Source organism: Melanerpes formicivorus, unplaced genomic scaffold, assembly GCF_026170545.1.
Source record: "Melanerpes formicivorus ecotype bairdi unplaced genomic scaffold, bMelFor1.0.p_v2 SCAF_119, whole genome shotgun sequence".
Classification (NCBI taxonomy): domain Eukaryota; kingdom Metazoa; phylum Chordata; class Aves; order Piciformes; family Picidae; genus Melanerpes; species Melanerpes formicivorus.
In genome coordinates, this window is record NW_027142471.1 from 1,314,518 (window position 1) to 1,341,703 (window position 27,186).

A 27,186-nucleotide genomic window follows, 5' to 3' on the forward strand; every position below is an offset into this window, starting at 1 on the left:
TGGACTTTTGAGTGCCCAAGTGGCTCAGCAGGTCCCCAACTAATTCCTCATGGATTTCCAGGGCACCACACTGCTCCCTGACCCCATTGCCCAGCTCAGGAGGCCACTTGTCCTGAACTCCTCCTGCCTTGCTGTTAAACATTGAGGCAAAGAAGGTGTTCAGGACCTCAGCCTTTGCCTCACTTTCAGTCACAGTGTTCCCCTCCAGGTCCAACAAGGAGTGGAGGTTACAGGAGGTAAAAACTGGAGCACAGGAGGGGACAATTGTTTGGTGGGAGAGTGCTGGAGGCCTGGAGCAGGCTGCCCAGAGAGGTTGCGGAGTCTCTTTCTCTGGAGACTTTCCAAACCCACCTGGATGCATTCCTGTGTGCCCTGCTGTGGCTGCTGCTGCTGTGGCTGCTGCTGCTCTGGATGCTCTCCAGAGGTCCCTGCCAGCCCCTAGCAGTCTGGGATTCTGCAAGCTCCTAGCAAGCTTTTCCCCAGCTGCTTGTAAAGCAGGACACTTGTCAGCTGCCACTTTCTTAGAAGCTCTTTTTCCCTCCTGGCCTGCTCTGGCAGTTCACGAGGGGCAGTGCCAGCAGCTCCCTGCAGTGCTCAGGTACCTGACACACAGGCACAGGTTGTTGGCTTTGCAGTTCAGCCATGCTGCTGGGTGCCAGCTGGGCCTCACAAGGTGTTCTGCTCTGGGCTGCTCTTTGTTTCTCGCTTCAAAGCTGTCCTTATGCTCTGGCAAGGGCAGAAGCTCTTCATGAGCAGGAGAGAGAGTCACTAAACTTTGGCATACAGTGAATTCTTAGACCTTTTTGAGCCTGGGGGCAGGATGTGAACATCCTCTGAACATCTGCTGCTGACAGCTGCTGCAGCACAGAGCAGGAAACATGCTGTTGGGTTCTGTGACAAGAAAAGGTTGAGAGGTGGTCCCCAGGTTCTCAAGGCAGATCCTAAACCCCAAGCTTTTCTGTCTCTGATTTTTAAGGCTCCTTTCTTTACCTTCCCAGCTTTCTGCAGGGCAAGCTCCAAGCAGTGCCTGCTCAGGGGCAGGGAGTGCACAGCTGGGCCCCGCTCTAGGCTCCAACCTTCTCCTGAACAGCTCTGTTCTCACAGCTGAGGCACAGGGACTCCATCTGCCAGCTCAGAATGGGTAAAAGGTAAAGGAAGGACTGTTGGGCACAGAGCAATAGCACTGATTCACTGGCTTGTTAATGAGGATAGAAAGTGGTTGCAAAGTAGTTCTCTCTTGCTTCCTTCTCTTTTGCCACTTCCATGGCTTGCTGCCTTGTCTCTCTTTCCTCACCTTCTGACAGCACAGCCCTGACTGTGAGGTACTGGGGGAAGAAAGGAGGGGGAAGGAGAGGGGGGCAGAGACTCTTATGCATACATGAGAGCGATACGAACAGTAACAATTCTTTATTAACATGAGAAATTGCCCCACAACTCACTCCTGGGTTCTGTGCAGGGCTGGAATCTCTATTTACAAGGGGAATGTACAATCCTGGGCCAGTAGCTAACAGCTGAAGCAGCTTCAAGCCAACCAGGAGCAGAAGGGGGAAAGAATCTCCGTCGCAGTGCGGCGCTCGGCCGCTAGGGGGAGACTCGCCAGGAGCCTTGCCCAAGGGGCAGCCGGGCAGAGAGAACCCATAGAGGGGATCCAGGGTGAAGCAGTTCCTCCCACGACCGCCCCCGGGGCTCTCCCCGGGGCTGCACTACAGTGCAGGCTTTGAGGCTGCCATTTCACTCTGCAGCCAGAGATTCCTGCTGCCCACTGGGCTGAATGTACAGGGCCGAAGGGTTCAGCTCTTGGAATCCCTAGGAACAAACCACAAACCCATCAGGCAGGAAGGCCAGGCTGGAGCTGCCCCAGAGAAGAGAAAGGATCCAGCAAACGGCTAACAGGGTTTATAAAGCAGCACAGCAGCCACAAGCCAGCTCCAAAGTCCTGCTGCAAACTGTCTTACTAGGAACAGCAGCTCCCCTCCCTCCCTCCAGCAGCCAAATGACTCAGCACTGCTCCCCCCCAACCCCAAACTGGCCCTACCCATGCTGCAGCAACAGGCTCCAACCCTGCCACCACCTGTGCTCTGCTGCTGCTGCAGCAACAGGCTCCAACCCTGCCACCACCTCTGCTCTGCTGCAGCAACAGGCTCCAACCCTGCCACCACCTGTGCTCTGCTGCTGCTGCAGCAACAGGCTCCAGCCCTGCCACCACCCGTGCTCTGCTGCTGCTGCAGCAACAGGCTCCAACCCTGCCACCACCTGTGCTCTGCTGCTGCTGTAGCAACAGGCTCCAACCCTGCCACCACCTCTGCTGCTGCAGCAACAGGCTCCAACCCTGCCACCACCTGTGCTCTGCTGCTGCTGCAGCAACAGGCTCCAACCCTGCCACCACCTGTGCTCTGCTGCTGCTGCAGCAACAGGCTCCAACCCTGCCACCACCTGTGCTCTGCTGCTGCTGCAGCAACAGGCTCCAACCCTGCCACCACCTGTGCTCTGCTGCTGCTGCAGCAACAGGCTCCAACCCTGCCACCACCTGTGCTCTGCTGCAGCAACAGGCTCCAACCCTGCCACCACCTGTGCTCTGCTGCTGCTGCAGCAACAGGCTCCAACCCTGCCACCACCTCTGCTGCTGCAGCAGCAACAGGCTCCAACCCTGCCACCACCTGTGCTCTGCTGCTGCTGCAGCAACAGGCTCCAACCCTGCCACCACCTCTGCTGCTGCAGCAACAGGCTCCAGCCCTGCCACCACCTGTGCTCTGCAGCTGCTGCAGCAACAGGCTCCAACCCTGCCACCACCTGTGCTCTGCTGCTGCTGCAGCAACAGGCTCCAACCCTGCCACCACCTGTGCTCTGCTGCAGCAACAGGCTCCAACCCTGCCACCACCTGTGCTCTGCTGCAGCAACAGGCTCCAACCCTGCCACCACCTGTGCTCTGCTGCTGCAGCAACAGGCTCCAACCCTGCCACCACCTGTGCTCTGCTGCTGCAGCAACAGGCTCCAACCCTGCCACCACCTGTGCTCTGCTGCAGCAACAGGCTCCAACCCTGCCACCACCTGTGCTCTGCTGCAGCAACAGGCTCCAACCCTGCCACCACCTGTGCTCTGCTGCTGCTGCAGCAACAGGCTCCAACCCTGCCACCACCTCTGCTGCTGCAGCAGCAACAGGCTCCAACCCTGCCACCACCTCTGCTGCTGCAGCAGCAACAGGCTCCAACCCTGCCACCACCTGTGCTCTGCTGCTGCTCAGGAAGCCAGCAGCCACCAGCACTCTGGTCTGCACAGCCTGACTGCTGGATGCTGGGGCTGGAACCTCTCTAAGGGTTTTCACCCCCACACAGCTCTTACTGAAATGGAGCTGAGACCTCCAGAGAACCACACAGCTGGGCCCAAGTTACAGCTGCTCTGTGCTGGCTCACAGCTTGGATGTCTGCTCAAGGCACTACACCACTCCCCTGTCTGTGCTGCCCAGTGCTGGACATGTCACTGCCAAAGGAAGAGACCTTCTCAGCCAAAGCCATTCCCCAGTTCAGTTTGCTCATGACAGAAGCAATCTTCAGTGCCTTGAGCAGAGAAGGCAAAAACATTTATTGACCTGTCCTGGCCCTCCCTCAGCTGGCTTGGCCTCTGCTCCAAGTGAGACACTACAATTTAAACTGGTGACTTGCTCTGTTGAGCTGTCTGGATGGCTCAGGGGCCTCTTTGAGTGGGAGAACTTGCTGGGATGGGCAGTGCCTGATCAAGTAACCAACTCATCTCCTAACCACCTCTCTCCATGCCACCTCAGCCTGGCCTTATGGTGACATCTGCAGCTCCTTCACTCTCTTCCTTACAGCAGCTGTGCATCAGCTTCAGACAAAGCTGCAAGTGCAACAAGCCAATCCGCTTCAAAACCAGCAAACAAAGCTGTGAGGAGTTAACTCCCATCCTGGAAGAAGGGGGGAAGGGCTTGGGAGTGCTTTGCCCTCCCTGCAGGGCATTTTCCCCCTGGGAAACTGAGTCTGTTCCACTCCCCCTCCCTGTCCAGCTAGGGAGGACACTGCAGCTATTCGCTCTCTTTGGGCTACTGCCTTTCCTGAGAGCTACTGCCACTGCCTTTCTGCTTCTCTGCCACGTGGTTGGGCCTGATCCTTCTCCCTGCTGCCTCTGTGCCTCTTCTGAGAGAGACTGGTTTTATATTCTTGGTTTCTTTGTCCCCCATCCATCCTTGTTCCTTGCCCTTGTGAACCTTTCCTGTCTCTTTTCCTCTCTACTTCCAAGCTGACTCCAAATTATTTCCTGGTGGATTTGCTGCTTCCTTTTCTTTTTCCTCTCTGTTGGGAGGGAGGAGGGGGGAACGGGGGAGGGATTCTCAGCCTTGCCCCCATCTGAGCTCTTAACTCCCAGTTCAGGCTCAAACCACCACAAGAGTCTTCTCCTCCACTCTCAGAAGACAGGAAGAAAGGAAGTTGTAGCAAACCACAGCATCTCTGCTGTGCCACCCAGTTCCACCCCCCCCAGAACAGTCAGCTGCCGCTGGGCGCAGCCACAGGGGGGCTTGGGGCACAGCCACAGGGGGGAGCTCTGGGTGAAGCTGCCATGGGGGGGGGGGCAGCCTCAGGGCACAGCCCCACAGCGGGGCAGGGGCTCAGCACTCTTGCTCCCCACCCCCCAGCTGCTCCCAGCTGCAGACCTGCCCACTGCAGGCACCGGCTGAGCCTGTCCCTGCCCTCCCAGCAGCACGTTTCCCTCCTGACCTGGGAAGGAACATTCTCCTTGCAGATGGCAGCATGTCCCCTGCTGCTCAGGACCTGGTGCACGTAGACATCCTCCTTGGTGGATGTGTCACAGAGGAAGAGGTGCAGGACACCGTTCACATACTCGTCAGTGATGCCCACGAGGAGTTTGGAGCCACACAGCTCCTGGAACTGCAGAGTTGCTGCACTGGACCAGGTGCCCTGAAGGGAAAAACACCAATGCAAAGGTTCTAGAAACAGATCAAGAGCCCCCCTGGGACCTGCCCTCCTGGGCTTGTCAAAAAGGCTGGGAAGCCAGGTCAGGCAAGGGCCAAAAGCAGGAGACTCAGGCAGAGCAGCCTGGCCTCAGTCACATGGCCCAGTGACCCTGGCAGTGCCCCTTCACCTGCAACACCAACTGGCCAGCATGGGCCCAAGGCAGCAGCAGAGACTGTGTCACAACTGCCTGAAACGTGGCTGCCTGCTGTCTGAGTTTGGTGTTCTTGAACTCCTGGAATGGGGAAAGGTTTAAAACAAAGGGCTGGAGCTAGCAAAGCTTCAGAAGGAGCCTGAAGAACTACTGCCAGAGAAAGAAACACAACTTTGCTCCTTTGCTTAGCAGAAGCTCTCCCCTTCTGCAGGAGTATCAGTGAGGAGACTGATCAAACACAGACAGCAGGAGAGTGACTGCTGCCAGAGCCAGGCAGAGGCACTCCCAACAGCAGCAGGACCTGAATGAGTCCCAACCTTTGCCTTAGCAGAAGGCAATGCCAGCCTCTGCTTGCCAGCTCCCAGCCCTGTGCCAGCAGCCAGCCCTGCACACCAGCACCTACCTGCATGGGCTGTACTCCTGCCAGGGAGCAGGGGAGGGCCTGGGCAGGCAGCTTCAAGTAGCACCACCTGCAAGACACAACCACTGCATGTCAAACTTAGATTCCACTCTTGCTGGTAACTAAGCTTCATTTGCTTTCTCCCTGAGCTGCTCTGGCACTCTGATGCTGGGGGGAGTTTTCACCCCCACAACCCCCAAGCATCAGCATGGCAGCAAGGAAATGCCTGCAGGAGGCCTGGAATAAAATCCCACACCCCTTCAAGGAAATACATATGCTGGGATGTCTTCCTGAAGACAGCCTCAGCTCCATCTCGCCAAGGTGCTGGAAGGAGTCCTGGGAACCATTTCCTAGAGTCAGAGAATGGTTGGGTTGGGACCTTAAGGATCAGGTAGTTCCACCCCCCCTGCTATGGGCAGGGATGCCTTCCACTAGACCAGGTTGCTCAAAGCCCCATCCACAGCTCTCTGTACCACTTGTTCCAGTACCTCACCACCCTCACAGGGAAGGAGGAGTGGCTGATACCCCCCCACCCCGGGTCATGCCTCTCAGAGGGACCTCAACATCACACAGAAATGGGCTGCCAGGAGCCTCAGGCAGGTGCACTAAGTCCAGCCCTGGGCAGGACATCGCCAGGCACCAGCACACATTGCCAGGCACCAGCACACACCAGGCAGCAGCTCACTGGGCATCAGCACTTCTGCCAGGAGGGTGCTGAAGCCCTGCAGCAGGATCCCCAGAGAGGCTGTCCAGTCTCCACCCTTGGAGACGTTCAAACACCCTCTCCATGTGGTCCTGGGCAGCCTGCCCCAGTCAGCCCTGCTGGAGCAGGGCGCTTGCACAGGATGACCTCCAGATGCCTTTCCCATCCTCAACCACTCTGCAGTTCTGTCACCCACATGGAACTCATTGACTTACTTGAGTAATCTCAGGGCAGACCTCTGGACAGTCTTGAGGTGCCCATGATCCACACAGAAGACCTGCACCTGCTGGGGGCTGAGCAGGCGGTGGATGACCGCTCGGTGCCACCAGTCGGCGAGCAGCAGGCAGCAGAGCTGCCCAGGCCGCAGCAGAGCCTCGGGCAGCAGGTAGCGGTCGGAGACGACTCGGTGGGAGTAAAGGAACCTGCAAAGATCAGAACAGGAGCTGGGCAGGGTGCAGCACATGAACACACAAATCCAGAAGGCTGCAGAAGCAGCCTGAGCTCTCCAAGGTCCCATGCCATGGGTTCTCAGGAGTTGCTTGCTTAGAGCTCTGTTCTGCCAGGCTCCAGCAGCAAGGTTGCCGATGGACACCGCTGAGGCTAAGCATTGCCATGCTGGCCACTCCTTTCTGCCATCACCCTGACATGCCAAATGCTCCTTACAGAGCCATGGCTCCCATGGACAGTGCCTGCAGAGTGCCATCACACCTGAGATGTGCCCCACGGACACCAAGCAGTGGCCCTGGCACGCCATGGACAGCCCCCGGCAAGGGGGAACAGCATCCCCAGGGCAGCTGACAGGAAGGCACTGCTGTGGCTCTGCTTTCAAACAGAGATTGCCAAAGGTCTGTTAGCTCTTGCTTTCTGGCAAGTGCTGGGGATGGAAGTGACTGAACAGAGCACAGCAGCAGCACAGACAGCAGAGGTGCAAAGCAAGCCCCAAGCTCCTTCTCATGACGTGTCCAGGAACTGACAGGGCAGCAGTGTCTGACACAGCCAAGCTCACCCTCAGCTGCTCTTCACACACTGAATTCCAGGCCTCTCAGCCTGACCTCAGTGCCAGGCAAGATTATGGACCAGGACATCTTGAGTGCAATCACACAGCACTTACAGGATGGCCAAGGGCTCAGGCCCAGCCAGCAGGGATTTAGGAAGGGCAGGTCCTGCCTGACCAACCTGATCTCCTATGCCCAGGTGACTGCCTGGGGGATGTGGGGCAGGCTGTGGATGTAATCTGCCTGGACCTCAGCAAGGCCTTTGACACCATCCCCCACAGCAAACTGCTGGCCATCAGCCCCTGGCTGGAACAGCAGCTCTCTGAGCTGGGTTAGGAACTGGCTGGAGGCTGAGTGGTGGTGAATGGTGCCACAGCCAGCTGGCAGCCAGGCACCAGTGGTGTGCCCCAGGGAGCAGTGCTGGGCCCCAGGCTCTTTAACATCTTTATTGATGATCTGGATGAGGGCATTGAGTCCATCAGCAGTAAATGTGCAGATGACACCAAGCTGGGGGCAGGAGTTGATCTGTTAGAGGGTGGAAGGGCTCTGCAGAGGGACCTTGCCAGGCTGGACAGATGGGCAGAGGCCAAGGGCAGGAGATTGAACACATCCAAGAGCCAGGGGCTGCCCTTTGGCCACAGCAACCCCAGGCAGTGCTACAGGCTGGGGGCAGAGTGGCTGAGAGCAGCCAGGCAGAGAGGGACCTGGGGGTAGTGGTCAATGGTAGTCTGAACATGAGCCTGCAGTGTGCCCAGGCAGCCAGGAGGGCCAATGGCATCCTGGCCTACAGCAGGAAGAGTGTGGCCAGCAGGAGCAGGGAGGTCATTCTGCCCCTGTACACTGCACTGGTTAGGCCACACCTCAAGTCCTGTGTCCAGTTCTGGGCTCCTCAGTTTAGGAAGGAGGTTGAGCTGCTGGAAGGTGTCCAGAGCAGGGCAAGAAAGCTGGGGAGGGGTCTGGAGCACAGCCCTGTGGGAGAGGCTGAGGGAGCTGGGGTTGCTTAGCCTGGAGGAGACTCAGGGGAGACCTTCTTGCTCTCTGCAACTCCCTGCAGGGAGGTTGGAGCCAGGTGGGGGTTGGGCTCTTCTGCCAGGCACCCAGCACCAGAACAAGAGGACACAGTCTCAAGCTGTGGCAGGGGAGGTTCAGGCTGGATGTTAGGAAGAAGTTCTACACAGAGAGAGTGATTGCCCTTTGGGATGGGCTGCCTGGGGAGGTGGTGGAGTCACTGTCATTGGAGGTGTTCACAGGAGGAGACTTGATAGGGTGCTTGGTGCCATGGTTGAGTTGTTTAGGTGGTGTTGGATTGGTTGATAGGTTGGACACTATGATCTTGAAGGTCTCTTCCAACCTGGTCTATCCTATCCTATTCCCTGGTCAAAGCAGCAGGTGATGTGCTGAGTTTGGTTCCAGCACCTCTGCACCAGCATGGCACCAGCAGTGACCGTGGCCAACGCCTGGGTGCCCTCTGTCCTCAGCCCAAACACTCAGCCAGCAGGCAGTGGTGCTGGGCCAGCACAGCACCTTCTTACCTCATCTCACACATCATCTCCCTCAGTTTGCTAGATGTCTCCTTGCTGTAGAGCTGGATGTAGAACTGGCTTGGAGAGATGATGGATGACACAAAGACTGCCACCATGCTCCTCCTCTCCAGGGGGGGCAAACTGCAAAGCCTTCTGTCCTGAACAGCATCTGGAGGCATTTCTGGAGTCAGTATCAACTTCTCTAGCAGGGCCTGCTCCAAAGCTTCAGGCTACCAAGGGATAAGAAGAAGGTGTCACTCAGATGCCTCACAGGTAGGGCTGCCCTTTCCCTGGGGGGGAGGACAGCGACTCTGCTCTGCCCTGCAAACTTGGATTGAAACTCTCCCACATTTCCTCCTTCCTTCTTCCCTCCAGCTACAGAGAGGTGCAAGAAAAACACCTTGCAAGGCATAAGGGAGAGGAAATGATGTTTTACCATCTCTTTGGATGGAAGTATTGTATGGCTGTTGCCAGGAAACTAAACCAAACACAATCTACATGGCTGTTGGATTTCAGCCACAAGATGCTCTGTGACCATCCAGGAGTCTGGGACTGACCCTGCCAATGACTCAGGTGACAGGAGACAAATTTGCATCCCCAGAGCAAGCCAAACAGAACCTAACCATTCTTTTCTCACTCCAGACAAAGCTGGATGGGAGCTGCTCACAGCATCACAGAGAACTTCTGCTTGGAAGAGACCACCAAGCTCATCCAGGCCAGCCCTCAGCCCAGCACTGAAGGGTCAACACCAAACCATGTTCCTAAGCAGCAGGTCCACAGCTGCTTGAACACCTCCAGGGATGGTGACTGCAGCACTGCCCTGGGCAGCCTGTTCCAGGGTTTGAGAATGCTCCCAGGGCAGAGATATTTCCCAGCACCCAGCTGGCACCTCCCCAGGTGCAGCTTGGAGCCTCTGCTCCTGCTGCTTGCCACCAAGGAGCAGAGGCTGCCCCCTCCTCACCCCAACCTCCCCCCAGATTGCTGCAGGGAGCAATGAGGTCTGCCTGTTCCCACAGCTCACAGTTGTGTCTTGTGCTTTAACTGCTGAAAACATTTCCCTGGAGCCAATGGGGATGGGAAGCTTCCTCAGCTGCCAGCTGCTTTCCCTGCCCCAAGAGCTTCCTCCTGTGCTAGCAGCACTGCTCCCAGGGGCTCAAGGCAAAAGCCCTGCAGTGTTGCAGAGGGTGGAAGTTACCAAGCTGCACAGCAGGCAGTGTGTGGGGAAGCTGTCTGCCAGCACCCCCCTGCTACTGCTGTGGCTGAGCCCCACTGCAGACAATGGACTTCCAGAACCATCCTTTAAAGCAGCAGCAAGAGCCTTTGCAGCCTGAGCAAGGGCTAACAGCCTGCAGGCCAGGAGAGACTTTGCCTAAACCACTGGAGTTAGCAGCTTTGAGTTCAAGAGCAACTCAGCAGCAGCAGCTCCTCCTCTAGCGAGCCCTGAGCAGCTGTGGGCTCCCTCCAGGCAGTGCCTGTGACCAGAGGCACTTCCAAGGGGCTGCTTTGCTCAGAACAGAGCAAGCAGGGTCCCATCAGACCCTGACACCAGCTCCACATCCCAGCTCACACACTGGCAGCCACAAAGCCATTCCTGCAGAGCTGCCAAGAGTGCTGTGGCAGACCCCTGTCCTTGTGCTCAGGGGGGCAAGAGAAAGCTGCTGAGAGCAGCAGCTCTGCCTGCAGCCCCTTCTCAGGGCAGGGCAGGGCAGAGGGGCTCAGCCCTCAGCTGCTCCTCGGAGCGCCATCAGCCTCCCGTGGCTTGGACCCTGCCCTGCTGCAGGCTGGCAGCTCACAGCTTCCCCCTCCAGCCTGCAGCATCCCAGTCTGCACCCTGACCACACATCACAACCTGCTTCACTCCCCTGCAGGGCCTTGTAAGCCCAAACAGCAAACTTGGGGCTTGCTGCCCAAGAACAGCTGCACAAAGATCTTCCCAGACTTATCCTGCCAGGAGCTTCCAACAGCTTCCCTCTGGGACAGCCACAGAGCAGCAAAGCTCTGGGGCCGCCTGCACCACAGGCCTCATCTTTCCCTGGGAAACCAACATTTCTCTGAAGGCCCAGGGCAGCCTGCCAAAAACGGGTGTGCAAGTGCCACAGGAAGGCCAACTTGCAGCCCAGGCTTCCAAGCTCCTCAGCACACACCACCCAAGCCAGGGAGAACTCCTGGGACTGCCTCCCTGCCTACACACTCCAACTGTACAGCTGAGCACCCAGGGCAGCTGGGCAGAGGAAACCACTCTCAGCAGGAAGGTTCTCCTGACAAAAAGAAGGCCCCAAAAGCTTAGAAGGGACACAGACAAATTCTCCTGATCACTCCTGACTGCTCAGAGCCTCTGCACTGCTCCTCTCCACCCCTCTGCAAAACCACCACTGAACAAACAGCATTTCCCAAGTCCAAGCACACAGCAGAGTGGAGCTGCAGAGATCAAGGCTTCTGGGGACAATTCCTCCCCAGCTCTGTTCCCCAGCTGCTCCATACTTCAGTCCTGTCCTCTGCAGCAAGGTGAATTCCACACAGCACTGTCAGGCTCAGAACAAAGCTGCTGAGCTCCAGGTACAAGTCAGTAAGCACAAGGGATCAGCACTGCTACCAGGGAGGAAGCTCAGCTGCACTGGCCTGGGGGATTTGCCACACAAAGCAGAGAGAAACAAGAGAGACACCAGGCCTGGATGCCAGCTGAAGCTGCAGCCCAAGGCAGCATGAGCCTGCTCACCTCCAGGCTGACCAAAGCCAGCAAAGCCTTTCTGGAAGCAGTGAGGCATCACCAGCACAAACCCAACACAAACAGCAAGAAGAACATTCCCCCTGGGCAGCCTCTTACTTGCTGGAGGCCAGCACCCAAACCCCCTGCTTCTGTTGCCACTGCCTCTGACTCCTCCTCTGATGGCAGGTGGAAGCTCTCTGTGTCAGAAGAGGATTCCAAAGGAGGCATCTCAGCTGCAAAAGGAAAGAGAATTTGGCTGTTACCCTCTGTTAGGGGCACAAAGCATTCCACAGCAAGCAGAAAGAGAAGAGAGCTACCAATGAAAGCCTGCAGGCACTGCTGCTGCTCTCCCCTCCTGCAGCACTCACAGCACTCAGCCTGCAGGCACTGCTGCTGCTCTCCCCTCCTGCAGCACTCACAGCACTCAGCCTGCAGGCACTGCTGCTGCTCTCCCCTCCTGCAGCACTCACACTCAGCCTGCAGGCACTGCTGCTGCTCTCCCCTCCTGCAGCACTCACACTCAGCCTGCAGGCACTGCTGCTGCTCTCCCCTCCTGCAGCACTCACACTCAGCCTGCAGACACTGCTGCTGCTCTCCCCTCCTGCAGCACTCACAGCACTCAGCCTGCAGGCACTGCTGCTGCTCTCCCCTCCTGCAGCACTCACACTCAGCCTGCAGGCACTGCTGCTGCTCTCCCCTCCTGCAGCACTCACACTCAGCCTGCAGGCACTGCTGCTGCTCTCCCCTCCTGCAGCACTCACAGCACTCAGCCTGCAGGCACTGCTGCTGCTCTCCCCTCCTGCAGCACTCACAGCACTCAGCCTGCAGGCACTGCTGCTGCTCTCCCCTGCTACAGCACTCAGCCTGCAGGCACTGCTGCTGCTCTCTCCTGCTACAGCACTCAGCCTGCAGGCACTGCTGCTGCTCTCCTCTCCTGCAGCACTCACACTCAGCCTGCAGGCACTGCTGCTGCTCTCCCCTCCTGCAGCACTCACAGCACTCAGCCTGCAGGCACTGCTGCTGCTCTCCCCTCCTGCAGCACTCACAGCACTCAGCCTGCAGGCACTGCTGCTGCTCTCCCCTCCTGCAGCACTCACAGCACTCAGCCTGCAGGCACTGCTGCTGCTCTCCCCTCCTGCAGCACTCACACTCAGCCTGCAGGCACTGCTGCTGCTCTCCCCCTCCTGCAGCACTCACAGACAGACTGCAGGCACTGCTGCTGCTCTCCCCTCCTGCAGCACTCACACTCAGCCTGCAGGCACTGCTGCTGCTCTCCTCTCCTGCAGCACTCACAGCACTCAGCCTGCAGGCACTGCTGCTGCTCTCCTCTCCTGCAGCACTCACAGCACTCAGCCTGCAGGCACTGCTGCTGCTCTCCTCTCCTGCAGCACTCACAGCACTCAGCCTGCAGGCACTGCTGCTGCTCTCCCCTCCTGCAGCACTCACAGTCAGCCTGCAGGCACTGCTGCTGCTCTCCTCTCCTGCAGCACTCACAGCACTCAGCCTGCAGGCACTGCTGCTGCTCTCCCCTCCTGCAGCACTCACACTCAGCCTGCAGGCACTGCTGCTGCTCTCCTCTCCTGCAGCACTCACAGCACTCAGCCTGCAGGCACTGCTGCTGCTCTCCCCTCCTGCAGCACTCACACTCAGCCTGCAGGCACTGCTGCTGCTCTCCCCTCCTGCAGCACTCACACTCAGCCTGCAGGCACTGCTGCTGCTCTCCTCTCCTGCAGCACTCACAGCACTCAGCCTGCAGGCACTGCTGCTGCTCTCCCCTCCTGCAGCACTCACACTCAGCCTGCAGGCACTGCTGCTGCTCTCCCCTCCTGCAGCACTCACAGCACTCAGCCTGCAGGCACTGCTGCTGCTCTCCCCTCCTGCAGCACTCACACTCAGCCTGCAGGCACTGCTGCTGCTCTCCTCTCCTGCAGCACTCACAGCACTCAGCCTGCAGGCACTGCTGCTGCTCTCCCCTCCTGCAGCACTCACAGCACTCAGCCTGCAGGCACTGCTGCTGCTCTCCCCTCCTGCAGCACTCACACTCAGCCTGCAGGCACTGCTGCTGCTCTCCTCTCCTGCAGCACTCACAGCACTCAGCCTGCAGGCACTGCTGCTGCTCTCCCCTCCTGCAGCACTCACAGCACTCAGCCTGCAGGCACTGCTGCTGCTCTCCCCTCCTGCAGCACTCACACTCAGCCTGCAGGCACTGCTGCTGCTCTCCTCTCCTGCAGCACTCACAGCACTCAGCCTGCAGGCACTGCTGCTGCTCTCCCCTCCTGCAGCACTCACACTCAGCCTGCAGGCACTGCTGCTGCTCTCCCCTCCTGCAGCACTCACACTCAGCCTGCAGGCACTGCTGCTGCTCTCCTCTCCTGCAGCACTCACAGCACTCAGCCTGCAGGCACTGCTGCTGCTCTCCTCTCCTGCAGCACTCACAGCACTCAGCCTGCAGGCACTGCTGCTGCTCTCTCCTGCTACAGCACTCAGTCAGCCTGCAGGCACTGCTGCTGCTCTCCTCTCCTGCAGCACTCACAGCACTCAGCCTGCAGGCACTGCTGCTGCTCTCTCCTGCTACAGCACTCAGTCAGCCTGCAGGCACTGCTGCTGCTCTCCTCTCCTGCAGCACTCACAGCACTCAGCCTGCAGGCACTGCTGCTGCTCTCCCCTCCTGCAGCACTCACACTCAGCCTGCAGGCACTGCTGCTGCTCTCCCCTCCTGCAGCACTCACACTCAGCCTGCAGGCACTGCTGCTGCTCTCCCCTCCTGCAGCACTCACACTCAGCCTGCAGGCACTGCTGCTGCTCTCCCCTCCTGCAGCACTCACAGCCAGGACTCCCTGCAGAGGCTCCTTCCCTCTACCAGCAAGTCAAACCAGTCCAACCCCCCTGCTCCTGTGAGCAGGCTGAGGCTTACAGCAGCTGCTAGCAGGATGGAACTCCTCTGCTTGGCTCAGGCAGGAACTGCTCACCTGGCAGAACTCCTGGGGATTTTCTGCCTCCTCACAGACCTGCTGGGGGAATGCTGAGGCCACCCCAGACCTCTGTTCTTTTCTGGACCTTGGGGCTGTGCTTTTCAGACTGGTGCACATCTTCAGTCTCAAAAGCAGCACCAGAGAGGCTTTGGGAGCTTGTGGACATGTTCAGGAGATGCTTTTGCTGTCTGCAAGGGTCAGAAATCCCAGCCCTGCTCACACACTCAGACCCTTCCCTGAAGGGGATTAACATCCCTGCTCTCTCTTCACACCAAACCCCAGTGGCCACCTGTAGAAAGCTTCCTGTGTTGCTCTCTGCTAGCCAGACAGCTCCCTTGGGACATCTGCTTCTGCAGCATCCCACACCCCTGCTGTGCCAAAAGCCAGGGGAGCTACTGCAGCAACTGGAAGTGCAGCAACACCCAGTGGCAACAGCTGCCTGGCACCAGTGCCTGTGCCAGCTCTGGGCCTTCAGGTCACTCCCTCACTGCCAGACCTTCTGGCATCTCTCCCTGCCCTACCTCACTTGCCAGGTGCTCCTTCAGGGTCAGCAAGGAAGCTGCTCTGACCTGCTCAGCCACAACCTCAAACCTGCTGCTGAGCACTTCAGCTACCCTGTGCACAGTGCAGCCCTGGCCAAGGGTCTGAAGAAAGCCTTGTGGAAGCCCAAGAGCAGAACTGTGAGGAACTCAGCAGGTCCCTCACCTCAGCCTTCACTCTTGTGACACAGTCCCCCTGTCACTTGAAACCCACCTGATGAAACTCCACCCTGCCCCCTCAAGCCCTCTTCCTAGCCCTCAAACCAGCCCAGGAAAAGAAGCAGGACACTAAAAGATCTCCTTGCTGGGCTGGGCCTCCACTTTCCCAAGCCCTGCACTGCTCTCCCTACTGCCTGGGGGTTGGTGACCTCCTGACAGCCCTGTGCCTCTCTACCTCAGTCATGGCCAACAGGGGAGCAATAGCAAACTTCAGAAGCCAGCAAGTTGTGGGGCAGTGTAACTGGCAGAAAGCATCACAACACTTCAGCACTTGGGAGGAGGCAGAAGGGAAAATCCCTGCTGAAAGTCGATCCCTGAGCCCCTGTGAACAGTGAGCCTAAAGCCAGACCCTTGGAGCTGTCCTGGATCACAGTGCAACATCCCTCAGGCACCACCTCCAGCAAGGGCCAGGACCAAGTCAGACTTCTCCAGGCTCAGCTCTCATCCCCTGAGAGTGCCAAAGCTTTGCCAAGCGTTTGCTCTGAACTCAAGCAGCTCCTGGAGAGGCTCCTGCTGTAGCTCCTGGAGAGGCTCTCTGCCAGCCAGCTCTGTGTTTGGACAGCACCTTTGCTGTCACCCTGGGGGTGTCTCTTTACTCCACTGGATACAAACAGCTGCCTGTGTGTGCTCTGTATTTCTGCAAGCACACAGACCCACCAAGGACCTTCTGGAGCAAGTTAAGTGTGAACATTATCACTACCAAACCTGTACTAAGTTGCTGGTTTCAGCCTAACATCCTGCTGGCACCACCTGGTCATTGTCAGTTGGGTAAGGACTAAACCCTGTTCAAACCCAACCTCTTGATCCACCTCCCACTGTCAGTGCATCTGAAACTGCTGCTGCACCAGAGCTGCTTCAGCATTTTCACCTGCATCAGCTGTTGCTGGCAAGGTGCCAGCCTTGCTCCTCTGGGGACTGGGAGAGGGAGCAGCAGCCCCTGCCCCCCCTGCAGCACCACTCCTCCTGGAGCCCCTCCGCGTCCTGGAGCTCCTCCGCTTCCCCAGCAGGTCAGCAATGCCCTTGGTGCTCTCATCTGGGATGCCTGCAGGAGGGAAACAAACTCTTAGCCTACACTGAGCCATGAAAAGCTCTGCACCACGAAGTGTCCTCTCCTTCCCTCTTTCCTCTTCCCTACAGCCTCCTCAGAAGCAGGAGTCTCCCTCTGGGACCACACTGAATCCTGGCTGGCTTCCAGCAGGGCACCTGCTCTGCCTCTCCCTTTCCAAACTGCAGTGAAGTTTACAACAGCCAACAACCAACCTGCAGCCTCAACCCCAGCCCTCCAGATCCAGGGAGGAAGGCAGGTCCAACTCTTGGATAGAGGATCACAACAGGAACCTCAGCTGCTGCCAGTTTGGTTGGGAACACAAAGGGCTCCCTGCTCCCCTCAGAAAGCAGCACAGTGGCCCTGCTGCAGAGCGGCCTGGGGCTCTCCCTGCTGTAACCAACTGCTTCTGCTCTCCCTGCAGCACTCTGAACAAGCACCACCCCAGCCTTCCAGCCAGCTCTCTGCACCTACCAGTTGTTTCCACAGCTCTTCCCCACAGAGCAGGGAAATGAAGAGAGTTATCTGATGCACACTCAACTTCCCATGGGGTCAGGGAGGGAACTATTTGCAGCTGGTCCTGAGAGGCCCCATCCCTGTGCCCCTGGCTTTAGTTCCTGCTGTAGTCTGCAGTGACAGGGAGTGCAAGGCTGAGCAGCTCTGGTGCACCTGTGAGGAACATCACTGCAACTTCTAAACTCAGTGCACAAAGGACAAAAGCTAGAACCTAGAATCCTTGGTTGCTTTTCAGGGAGCAGGAGTGGAAAGGTATTGAAGAGAGAGCAGAATGCAGGGCTAAGACATTAAACATAGTGACCTGAGAAGAAGAAGCAATAGAGACATGTGACCTACAGCTCTGCAAGTCCTGCACACTGCCCTTTGGCAGCACCACTCAAGAGCAGGACAGCCACCCACAGGGGAAAACCAACTCACCTTTGAGGAGAGTTCTGCCTTTATGGTGACAGACTTTGACAGCTTCAGGCATAGCTGCCACCAGCTCCAGTGTGGACTGGAAGCCCAGGTCATGGAGAGGGAGAGGTTTGCCAACCATGGCCAGGTACTGCTGCTCCAGCCTTGCTGGGGTTAAGCCCTCTCTGGCAGCCAGCAGCAGAGACCTCAGCTCCTTCTTCAGCAGCTGCAGCAGCTGTGCCTCCTTCGCCATCGCTGCGCTGGAGGGGGAACAGAACCAGGGAGAGAACAACTGCCCTGCTGCTCCCACCCAGGCAAACCACTTTGTACCCCTAGCAACTGAAACCTGGGGGGAGAGGGCAGCAAGCCAGGCCCCCCACAGCCCCCCGGGTAGCCCTGGAGCTGTCACCAGCAGCGCTCCACAGAGCCGCTGGGAGAGGCAGTGCTGAAAGCCCTCCTCCCATGGGGCAGGCTCCAAGGAGCTCTGCTCCGGGGCAGCTGAGGAGAGCTGGAGGTGCAAAGAGGGCAGGGAGAGGTCCAGGCGCTGGCAGCAGGACTCCTGAGCCCTAAGCCTGCTCTGCTCCCCATCAGGGCCAGTCCCTTGGTGAGCTCCCGAGCCAGCCCTGCAGCTGTCACCCCGCAGCTGTCACCCTGCAGCTGTCACCCTGCAGCTGTCACCCCGCAGCTGTCACCCCGCAGCTGTCACCCCGCAGCACTCCCCCGGCCCTGGCGCTTCCCACGCCGCAGCTCCCTTCCCTTCCAGGCACAGCGCTTTCAGGGCTGCCTTGGCACGGCCTGTGCACCCCGGCAGCAGGGGGAGCCAGCAGGGGGAGCCAGAGCTGACCCAAGGCAGTGGCAGCCCCGGGCCCCTCCCTGCCCCTCCGAGCTCCAGCCTCACCCTGCTGCTGAGCCACTGATTGCTCCCAGGAGAGAGCCCGGGCCCAAAGCTCCCCCCGGGCCCAAAGCTCCCCCCGGGGCCCCACCCGCACCACGAAATACACCCCGGGACCCCCACAAGCCCCCCCAGGACCTGCACATTCCCCACGAGGCTTCTGCTGCCTCCTCACAACCCCCAACTCCCCTTCAAGAACCACACAAAGAGCCCTCCAGGGCCTCCCAACCCTTCTGGGGGTCAGCACAGCACAGCACAGCACAGACACAGAGCCCCGAGCCCAGGCCAGCCTCCGGCCGCAGCCCCCCCCCAGCCCCAGCCCCAGCCCCGGCCGGGCTCCGGCCGCAGCCCCGCCCCCTCCCCCCACCCCCCCAGTCCCAGCCCCGGCCGGGCTCCGGCCGCAGCCCCCCCTAACCCCAGAAGGATCTCCCAAGAATTCTCAAGTCACTCCCAAGACCCCCACAAAAAAACACCAAACACCCCCCTCCCCCCCCACAACACTGCGGAAACCTCCACCCCCCCCCCCCCCCGCCCCGGGAACAGCCTCAACCCCTCACAACACCGCTGGAGAACCCAACAGCACCCCCGAGAAACACCCAGCTGCTCCCCCCAACCCAAACAAAGCCTGCAGACCCCACCCCAGGGAAAGCACCCCCGGGCCGCCCGCAGGGAACTCCTCGGCAGGGCGCAGCAGCAGCAGGGAGCAGCTCCGTGGGGGGCGCCCAGCGCTCCCCTGATAAACCCGCGCCCGGCACAGCCCAGAAGCTTCCCTGGCCTGAGACACTCCATTGGGCCGGAGCCTTGTCCGTCTGCCGAGGCCCCGCCTCTCCGGCCCCTGCTCCAATCAGCTGCGCCGCTGCCGTCACACCAGCGGCAAGAGCCGGGAAAAGCTCTGCTGAGCCTCCTGCGCTGCGCCTGGCTGCGGCGCTGCGCGGGGCGAGAGCGGCGCCCGGCCCGGGGCTTCGCGTTCCTTAGTGCAGGGCGCAGCAGGCACCCTCGGCAGCCCGGGGAGCGCCCCCCCCCCCAGAAACCAGGGCCCTGCAGGGCAGCCGCCTGGAGACAGAGCCCCAGGGCGCTTATTACAGCCATCAGCCCAAGTAGGAGACTCCTCAAGAGGCAGAGGCGCTCCTGCTCCTCTGCGCTTCAGAACCTTGCCCATGATTGCCTCTTCCTCTCTGCTGGTGATGAACAGAAAAGTCTCATTAACAGAATAACAGAGTTGATAAGAATTTTCTGCTTGTTAGCTGAAATGCTGGAATGCAGGGAGGGGGAGAGGGGTTGGCAGACAGCCTTTGGATAGATAAGGAATAGCAGGATTTTTCAGTGATTTACTTCTGTGAGTCTTGGACAAGATGATCTTTTGTATAAGATAAAGGACACCTACATGATATGTATACTTCTGCTCTTTTAGATAGATAAGCTTTGTATAGATAGGAAGCATCTGGATAGATAAGCTTTGTATAGATAGGAAGCATCTGGACCCCTGTCATTATAGACAGATAACTTTTTGTATAAAAGCTTGCCCAAAACTCTCTGAACATACACAGGTCTTTTGAAATGATTCTACCTGTGTCAGGCGCCAGAATAGAAGCATAATACAAGAAACTTACTGAGTCTCTTGTGTGTCATTCTCTAAGTCAATTTGGCGACCGCGGCAGGACGACTCTGTTTGGCTGCAGGACCTGCTGAGGAGCCGGACCTCTCAGGGCCCGCCGAGAAATTCTCGAGGAGAGCTCCGCTGCTCATCAGATCGCTGCAGGAACAGACAAGACTGCCAGCACAGAGAAGGTATGCTTCTATGAAAGGGGTAGCTCCGTAAGTCGCGAGGGGACGCCCTGCGCGGGAGAGAGGCATTTATTGCACCCCTAGGTAAAAGAGCTCTTGGGTTGGGACCAAGGGGGTCCCAAAGGTAACTATAGGCATTGTTTATGTATCATGAACATTGTCTGTAGTGTGGGACCAGGGGGGTCCCAAAGGGAATTATTAGTACCGTTTAAGTGTGCGAGGGGCCAAGAGGGTCCCTAAAGAACATAAAGTACGAGAGGTTTTGAATGTGTGGCTGAGTGTGTGTGGCCAATAACTGTGTGCTAAGGACCGGTCATTATTGTTGTAGTTGTATTTGTATTTGTTTTGTGTTCTGTGTGCTGTAAAGAGAAAGTACTGTGTTGTATTGTGTAAAATGGGAGGGAGACAAAGTAGTGAGATCCCAAGACATAGCCCACTTGGTTGTATACTTGCCCACTGGGGGGAAATTGGAGGACCCCCAGGAGGGTCAACAAATCAAAAGACTCTAATTAAATTTTGTACCCGGTGGTGGCCATTATATAAATTAGATGGTGGAGAGAAATGGCCTGTAAATGGGAGTCTGGAGTATGATACTTTACTGCAATTGATGTTGTTTTTAAGAAGAGAAAAGAAATGGGATGAGACAATATATGCTGATATGTTTTTCTATCTCCGAGAGCATCCGGAGTTTCAAAGGGACTGTGGTGTTAGAGCTCCCTCAGATCCAATGGTTTTGGCCCTTGAAAAAGAAAACAAGGCCAAGAATAAGAGGCAGACACAGTTGAAAAGGTGTTGCTCTGCGTGTAGTATAGGGCAGAGGTGTCTTAAACTTGAGGAAATAAAAGACCTGCCTGAATTTTATCAATCTCCAGGAAAATTGCAAGAGGTAGTGACAGAGAGTTCGGAAAATAATGTCGGAGGTTTTGGGAGTGGCAGCAATTCAGATAGTGATACTGGAGTCAGTTCCCAGAGCTATGCTCAGGGAAGCCCAGTGGCAAGAAGGACCCGAGGACAGCAAGCAAATGCCCCGGCTTCCCAGGTACTCATTCAAGCCCCCCTGCGACAAGCAGTAGGGCCTGAGGGGGACCCAGTCTGGATTAAGGTGCCTTTTACAAGTCATGATTTGGATAGTTGGAGAGAAAAGGCTAAAAATTATCGTAATGATCCCACAGGGACAGCTACACATTTTCGATTCATGGTTAGGCAGCACAATCCAGACTGGGACGATATCCAGTTATTATTAGAACAAATGACTGAAACAGAGAAACAATTAATTGAAAAACATGGATTGGAGCTTGCAACAGAAAGAATTCAAACCCGGGGAGGGGGGGCAAACATTGGAGATGTATTTCCACTCCAAAATCCGGAATGGAATACAAACAATGCGCTGCAAAGGACTAGATTGGAGGAATACCGGGAGTTTGTAGCCAGGGGAATAGAAAAAGCCATTCCGAAAGCAATTAACTGGTCTGTGTTATACTCAGTCAGATAAGGACCTGGTGAATCACCCTCAGAATTCTTGGATAAGCTGAGGGAAGTAATGAGGAAAAACACCTCTCTTGACCCCGGATCAGAAGTAGGTATACAACAACTGGTATCCCTATTTATTGGCCAATCTGCTAGTGATATCAGAAAGAAGCTGCAAAAGTTGTCACCCCCACAGGGAAGGGATTTAGAGGCACTTTTGGATGTAGCATGGAGAGTATTTTCTAACAGGGAAGAAGAAAGTAGGAGAAAAGAGAAGAGAATGTTGGTAGCAGCGTTGCAGGAAAGTAAGAAGACTAAAGGGACTAATAGAGTGCGGTTGGAAAAGGATCAGTGTGCGATTTGTAGAAAGAAGGGACACTGGAAAAGAGAATGTCCAGAGAGGAAAAAGAAAAACAGAATACAGGCACAACTAGAAGAGGATGATTAGGGAGGACCGGAGGAGACTATAAATACCCTAGCAGATCCTCTGGTTATAATGAAGCTAGGGGAACAAGAAAATAAACTGGAATTCCTAGTTGACACAGGAGCAACCTTTTCAGTCTTAAATCAAGCACTGCTGCCTCTGGATGAGAGCTATGTTTCTGTGGTAGGGGCTACAGGTCAAACTGAGAAGGCATATTTTTTTAAACCTCTTAAATATAAATATGGTAAAACTTGGGGCTTACATAAGTTTTTATATATGCCAAATGCCCCAAAGTCATTGCTGGGGAGGGATTTGTTGGAAGCATTGGGAGCTGAAATTAAATTTAATAAGGGGAAGGTAGAATTCAGAGTAAGGGAGGAACAGTTGGTTGAGGTTTTAAGTCTTGCATTAATGAGCCCTCAACAAGAGAAAGACAGAATAAAAGAAAGCATAAAAGATCAAGTATATCCTGGGGTTTGGGACACTGAGCAGCCTGGAAGGGCCAAAAATGCCCTACCTGTGATAATAGATCTTAAGCCTGGAGCTCAACCTGTTAGATTAAAACAATATCCTTTAAGGAAAGAAGATAGGGAAGGAGTTTTGCCTATTGTAGAAAAATTCTTAAAGTATGGGCTGCTAACAGAGTGTGAATCAGCTTACAATACTCCAATTTTACCTGTAAGGAAACCAGCTGGAGGGTATCGGTTAGTGCAGGACCTAAGGGCTATAAATAAAATAACAAAGGATATCCATCCTGTGGTGGCAAACCCATATACCCTCTTGACTCAATTGAGAACAGAATTAGAATGGTTTACCGTCTTGGATCTAAAGGATGCCTTTTTCTGTTTACCCCTGGCCCCTGAGAGCCAGCCACTGTTTGCCTTTGAATGGGAGAACCCAGAAACTAACCGAAAGTGTCAATTAACTTGGACAGTCTTGCCCCAAGGATTTAAGAACAGCCCTACTGTCTTTGGAAATCAGCTCGCAAAAGAATTAGAGAAGTGGAACAGGCCAGAAGGCAACGGAGCTCTGCTACAGTATGTAGATGACATCCTGCTGGCCACCCAGACCAGAGCGGAATGTGAAAGCTGGACTGTGAGTATGCTGAATTTCCTGGGACTTCATGGGTACCGAGTTTCCCCGCAGAAGGCCCAAATAGTACAGCAGCAAGTAACCTACTTGGGATATGAATTAACAGCAGGACAACGAGTGCTGGGCCCTGAAAGAAAGGAGGCCATCTGTTCTATTCCACTTCCAAACACAGTAAAGGCACTCCGAACCTTTTTGGGAATGACAGGGTGGTGCCGGTTGTGGATTTATAATTATGGCCTGCTTGTGAAACCCCTCTATGAATTATTGAAAGAGACTGATAAGGACTTGCAATGAAATGGAGAAGCTGAACAAGCTTTCCGTACCTTAAAGAAGGAATTGATGAGGGCACCAGCACTAGGCCTACCTGATGTCACTAAACCTTTTTTATTGTATTCCCATGAAAGCCAAGGGATAGCACTCGGAGTCCTAGCACAAACCTTAGGACCCTACCGAAGGGCGGTGGCATACCTCTCTAAACAACTGGATGAGGTAAGCAAGGGATGGCCAGGATGCCTGAGGGCTGTGGCAGCAGTTGCAATTAACATTCAAGAGTCTCGAAAGTTCACAATGGGGCAGAAGATCACAGTCCTAGTATCACACACCATCTCTGCTGTTCTAGAAGCCAAGGGAGGACACTGGCTGTCTCCACAACGATTTCTTAAATACCAAGCCATCCTAGTAGAGCAGGATGATGTAGAAATTAAAGTTGCTAACTTTGTCAATCCAGCCTCTTTCCTCCAGGGTGGTGATGGAGAACCAGTTATTCACGATTGTTTGGAAACAATTGAGGCCACTTATTCCAGCAGACCTGACCTGAAGGAAGAACCCCTAGAAAAGGCAGACCATAATTGGTACACCGATGGAAGCAGTTTTGTGATCCAGGGAGAAAGAAAAGCTGGGTACGCTGTAACTACAGGAGAAGAGGTAATCGAGGCAGAAGCCCTACCAAGTAACACCTCCGCTCAAAAGGCAGAGATAATAGCACTGACCAGAGCTCTTGAGCTTTCCCGAGGGAAAAGTGCAAACATATGGACTGACTCCAAGTATGCCTTTGGGGTGGTACATGCCCATGGAGCCATTTGGAAAGAAAGAGGACTGTTGACATCTCAAGGAAAAGGTATTAAACATGCAGAAGAAATACTGAGGCTGCTAGAAGCAGTGCAGAAGCCAAGCAAAGTCGCCATAATGCACTGCAAAGCACACCAAAAAGGGAATACTGGTCAAGAAAGAGGCAACAGACTGGCAGATGAAACAGCTAAAAGGGTGGCCAGGGAGGGGAGAAAGGTGTCAGAGTTTGTTTTGATCCCAGATGGTAAACTGTCAATTGAGCAAAAAGAGCCAGAACCTGTGTATAGCACAGAGGATCAGAAATTAATTAAAGACCTTTTGGGGAATAGGACAGGAAAGGGCTGGGCCAGGACACCGGATGGGAGATTAATCATTCCCACGAACCTTCTCTGGGCTTTTGTTCAGATGGAACATGCAAAGACTCACTGGGGAGCAGAAGCCCTGTATCGAAAATTGGTTCAGGAGTGTATAGCACGGAAATTATACACCACGGTCGAACAGGTAACCCGGCAATGTGAGGTGTGTCTTAAGGCTAACCCCAAAGTAAGAAGAGGAGTTAGACTGGGACAAATTAGCAGAGGAAATTATCCAGGACAGCAATGGCAAATTGATTTTACTGAGCTCCCAAGAAAGGGGGGATACAGGTACCTGTTGGTACTCACTGACACCTTCTCTGGTTGGCCAGAAGCATTTCCCTGTCGCACAAACAAAGCACGGGAGGTTACTAAGGCAGTGTTACAAGAAATAATACCTCGTTTTGGGGTACCTGCTGCTATTTCCTCAGACAGGGGACCTCATTTTGTGGCCAAGGTGGTACAACAGGTGAGCAAAATTTTAGGGATTGATTGGCAACTCCACACCCCCTACAATCCACATTCGAGTGGGCAAGTGGAGAAAATGAACCATTTAATCAAAAACCAGATAGTAAAAATTGGACAGGAAGCAAACCTTCCTTGGCCACAAGCATTACCAATTGCCCTGTTGCGAATTCGAACTAAGCAAAGAATAAAGGAAGGGTTGAGCCCATTTGAAATCCTGTTTGGAAGACCTTATGTAGTAGGAACTATGGACCCTTCTGAACCAGGGCAATTTAGAGAGGAAATGTTGAACAAGTATGTTCAGCAAATTTATAAGAACCTGAGCATTGTTAGCAAACAGGTGATTGGAACCAATGTGAGAGGGTTAGACAGACCAGTCCATGATGTGGAACCTGGAGATTATGTCTATGTCAGATCTCTTTCAGAAAACCCTCTGGAGCCCAAGTGGACCGGACCATATCAGGTGTTATTGACATCCTTCACAGCCATCAAAATCAAGGAACAAGCTGCTTGGATTCACCACACCAGAGTCAAGAAGACTTCAGCAAGAGAATGGAAACTCGAATCTCAGGGACCCCTGAAGCTCAAGCTGTATCGATAATCGTGATTTGTTTGTTGATTAATACTATTGAAGGATGGGAAGGCAATATGTACTTAAATGTTAGTCAAGAATTGGCTTTGCAAACTAATCTTTCTAACTGTTGGATATGCACTGAACTTCCTCGAGGCCAAATGAGGACCCCTTTATTTGGGGTAGCCTCAATGAATTGGACATGGGGGCCGTCAGACTGGGTGACTACATCTGATAGTAACTTCCACAATTGTCAGCATGGGAAAGATAGCTCAGAAAGGTTGGGTCCAAAGTTTGACTTATTAATTGTAGATCCTTCACGAACCCTTTTTGTAGAAAGTAATGAAAGTAGTGAAAATAAGGTAGGATGGCGAAATTTAACAGGGTTGGGCTGCAGCTGGAATTACTCTTCCCCTGGAGAAGTCTCAGGTGCCAATCCATGGGTTCAGGGAAATGGCTGTACCTCTTCTAAAGAAAGCAGGCTGGATGTTGTAGGGGCTGGTGTCGCCCTATTAAGTCAAATTAGTTGCTTACTCCCTTATGGATATTGGTGGTTATGTGGGGATGGGCATGCCAGAAAAAGCTTACCCCCAAAATGGACAGGAGTTTGCACTGCAGGCTACTTAACCCCACAAATCACTGTCCATCATGAGATCCTGCCTAGAGGATATTGGAGAACTCTTTGGAGAAGACACAGAAGGACAGCAAATCCCCTTGTCAGATACAATACTGGATATCACAGTTTTGTTCGAGCATTGTTCCCTGCATTAGGTGTTGCACAACTTGAAAAAGCAATAGTAAATATATCAGCTACAATGGAAGTCATTGCTAATTCAGCAGCTGATGCAGTGCAGAATCTGCAGGTGGAAGTTAAGTCTGTGAGCAGTGTGTCACTACAAAACAGGCTGGCTTTGGATATTATTACAGCTGAAATGGGAGGGGTGTGTACCCTGATAAACACCACTTGTTGCACCTATGTAGATAGATCAGGACAAATTAAAACTGATGTACAAAATATATGGGAACAGGGGAAAGTATTACATGAGGTAAGCAAGGATGATACATCATATGGATTATCAGACCTCTGGGAAGAGTTAACCTCATGGATGCCCAATATACGCTGGCTTAAACAGTTGTTGCTGGGAATTGTAATGATTGTTTTATTAATAATATTACTGCTAGTTTTGATTGAGATAATTATGTGCACTGGAAAGAGTAGTGTAGAATCCTACCATAAGTATAAAAATTATACACTCAGGCATGAGCTGGAAACAGGACATTATTTTAAGAAAATATAGTATAGGAATATACTCTTGGCTGTAAGAAAGGGGGGAATTGATGAACAGAAAAGTCTCATTAACAGAATAACAGAGTTGATAAGAATTTTCTGCTTGTTAGCTGAAATGCTGGAATGCAGGGAGGGGGAGAGGGGTTGGCAGACAGCCTTTGGATAGATAAGGAATAGCAGGATTTTTCAGTGATTTACTTCTGTGAGTCTTGGACAAGATGATCTTTTGTATAAGATAAAGGACACCTACATGATATGTATACTTCTGCTCTTTTAGATAGATAAGCTTTGTATAGATAGGAAGCATCTGGATAGATAAGCTTTGTATAGATAGGAAGCATCTGGACCCCTGTCATTATAGACAGATAACTTTTTGTATAAAAGCTTGCCCAAAACTCTCTGAAGATACACAGGTCTTTTGAAATGATTCTACCTGTGTCAGGCGCCAGAATAGAAGCATAATACAAGAAACTTACTGAGTCTCTTGTGTGTCATTCTCTAAGTCACTGGCACCAGGGATTGTTGGGCTCACAGGGCCCTGGGTGCTGTCTGTAACTATAACATTTAGAATAAACAGAATCTAAACATTTAGAATAAACCAAACCAGGTTGGAAGAGACCTTCAGGATCATCG

The 27,186-nt window shown here is 54.6% G+C and overlaps 2 protein-coding genes across 3 annotated transcripts; one reads left to right on the forward strand and one right to left on the reverse strand.

Annotated features, from left to right (window-relative positions):
• Positions 1-1,172: 1,172 nt before the first annotated feature.
• Positions 1,173-18,756, reverse strand: LOC137456190 (tudor domain-containing protein 5-like). The gene is made up of 9 exons (XM_068167495.1): positions 18,679-18,756; positions 17,173-17,408; positions 16,063-16,236; positions 11,582-11,697; positions 8,767-8,987; positions 6,455-6,661; positions 5,540-5,606; positions 4,728-4,928; positions 1,173-1,806 (listed from the first exon to the last, which is right to left on the reverse strand). Exons 2-9 carry the CDS (start codon positions 17,399-17,401, stop codon positions 1,732-1,734), a joined length of 1,290 nt encoding a protein of 429 aa, XP_068023596.1. The 5' UTR covers positions 17,402-17,408; positions 18,679-18,756; the 3' UTR covers positions 1,173-1,731.
• Positions 18,757-19,625: 869 nt separating this feature from the next.
• LOC137456265 (endogenous retrovirus group V member 2 Env polyprotein-like) lies at positions 19,626-26,952 on the forward strand. Of its 2 annotated transcripts, none has more exons than XM_068167569.1 (2): positions 19,626-19,828; positions 25,109-26,952. In XM_068167569.1, exon 2 carries the CDS (start codon positions 25,247-25,249, stop codon positions 26,561-26,563), a length of 1,317 nt encoding a protein of 438 aa, XP_068023670.1. In that variant the 5' UTR covers positions 19,626-19,828; positions 25,109-25,246; the 3' UTR covers positions 26,564-26,952. The 2 variants fall into 2 exon arrangements, with proteins under 2 accessions (XP_068023670.1, XP_068023669.1); XM_068167568.1 differs by lacking the exon at positions 19,626-19,828 and adding an exon at positions 20,199-20,864.
• Positions 26,953-27,186: the final 234 nt, after the last annotated feature.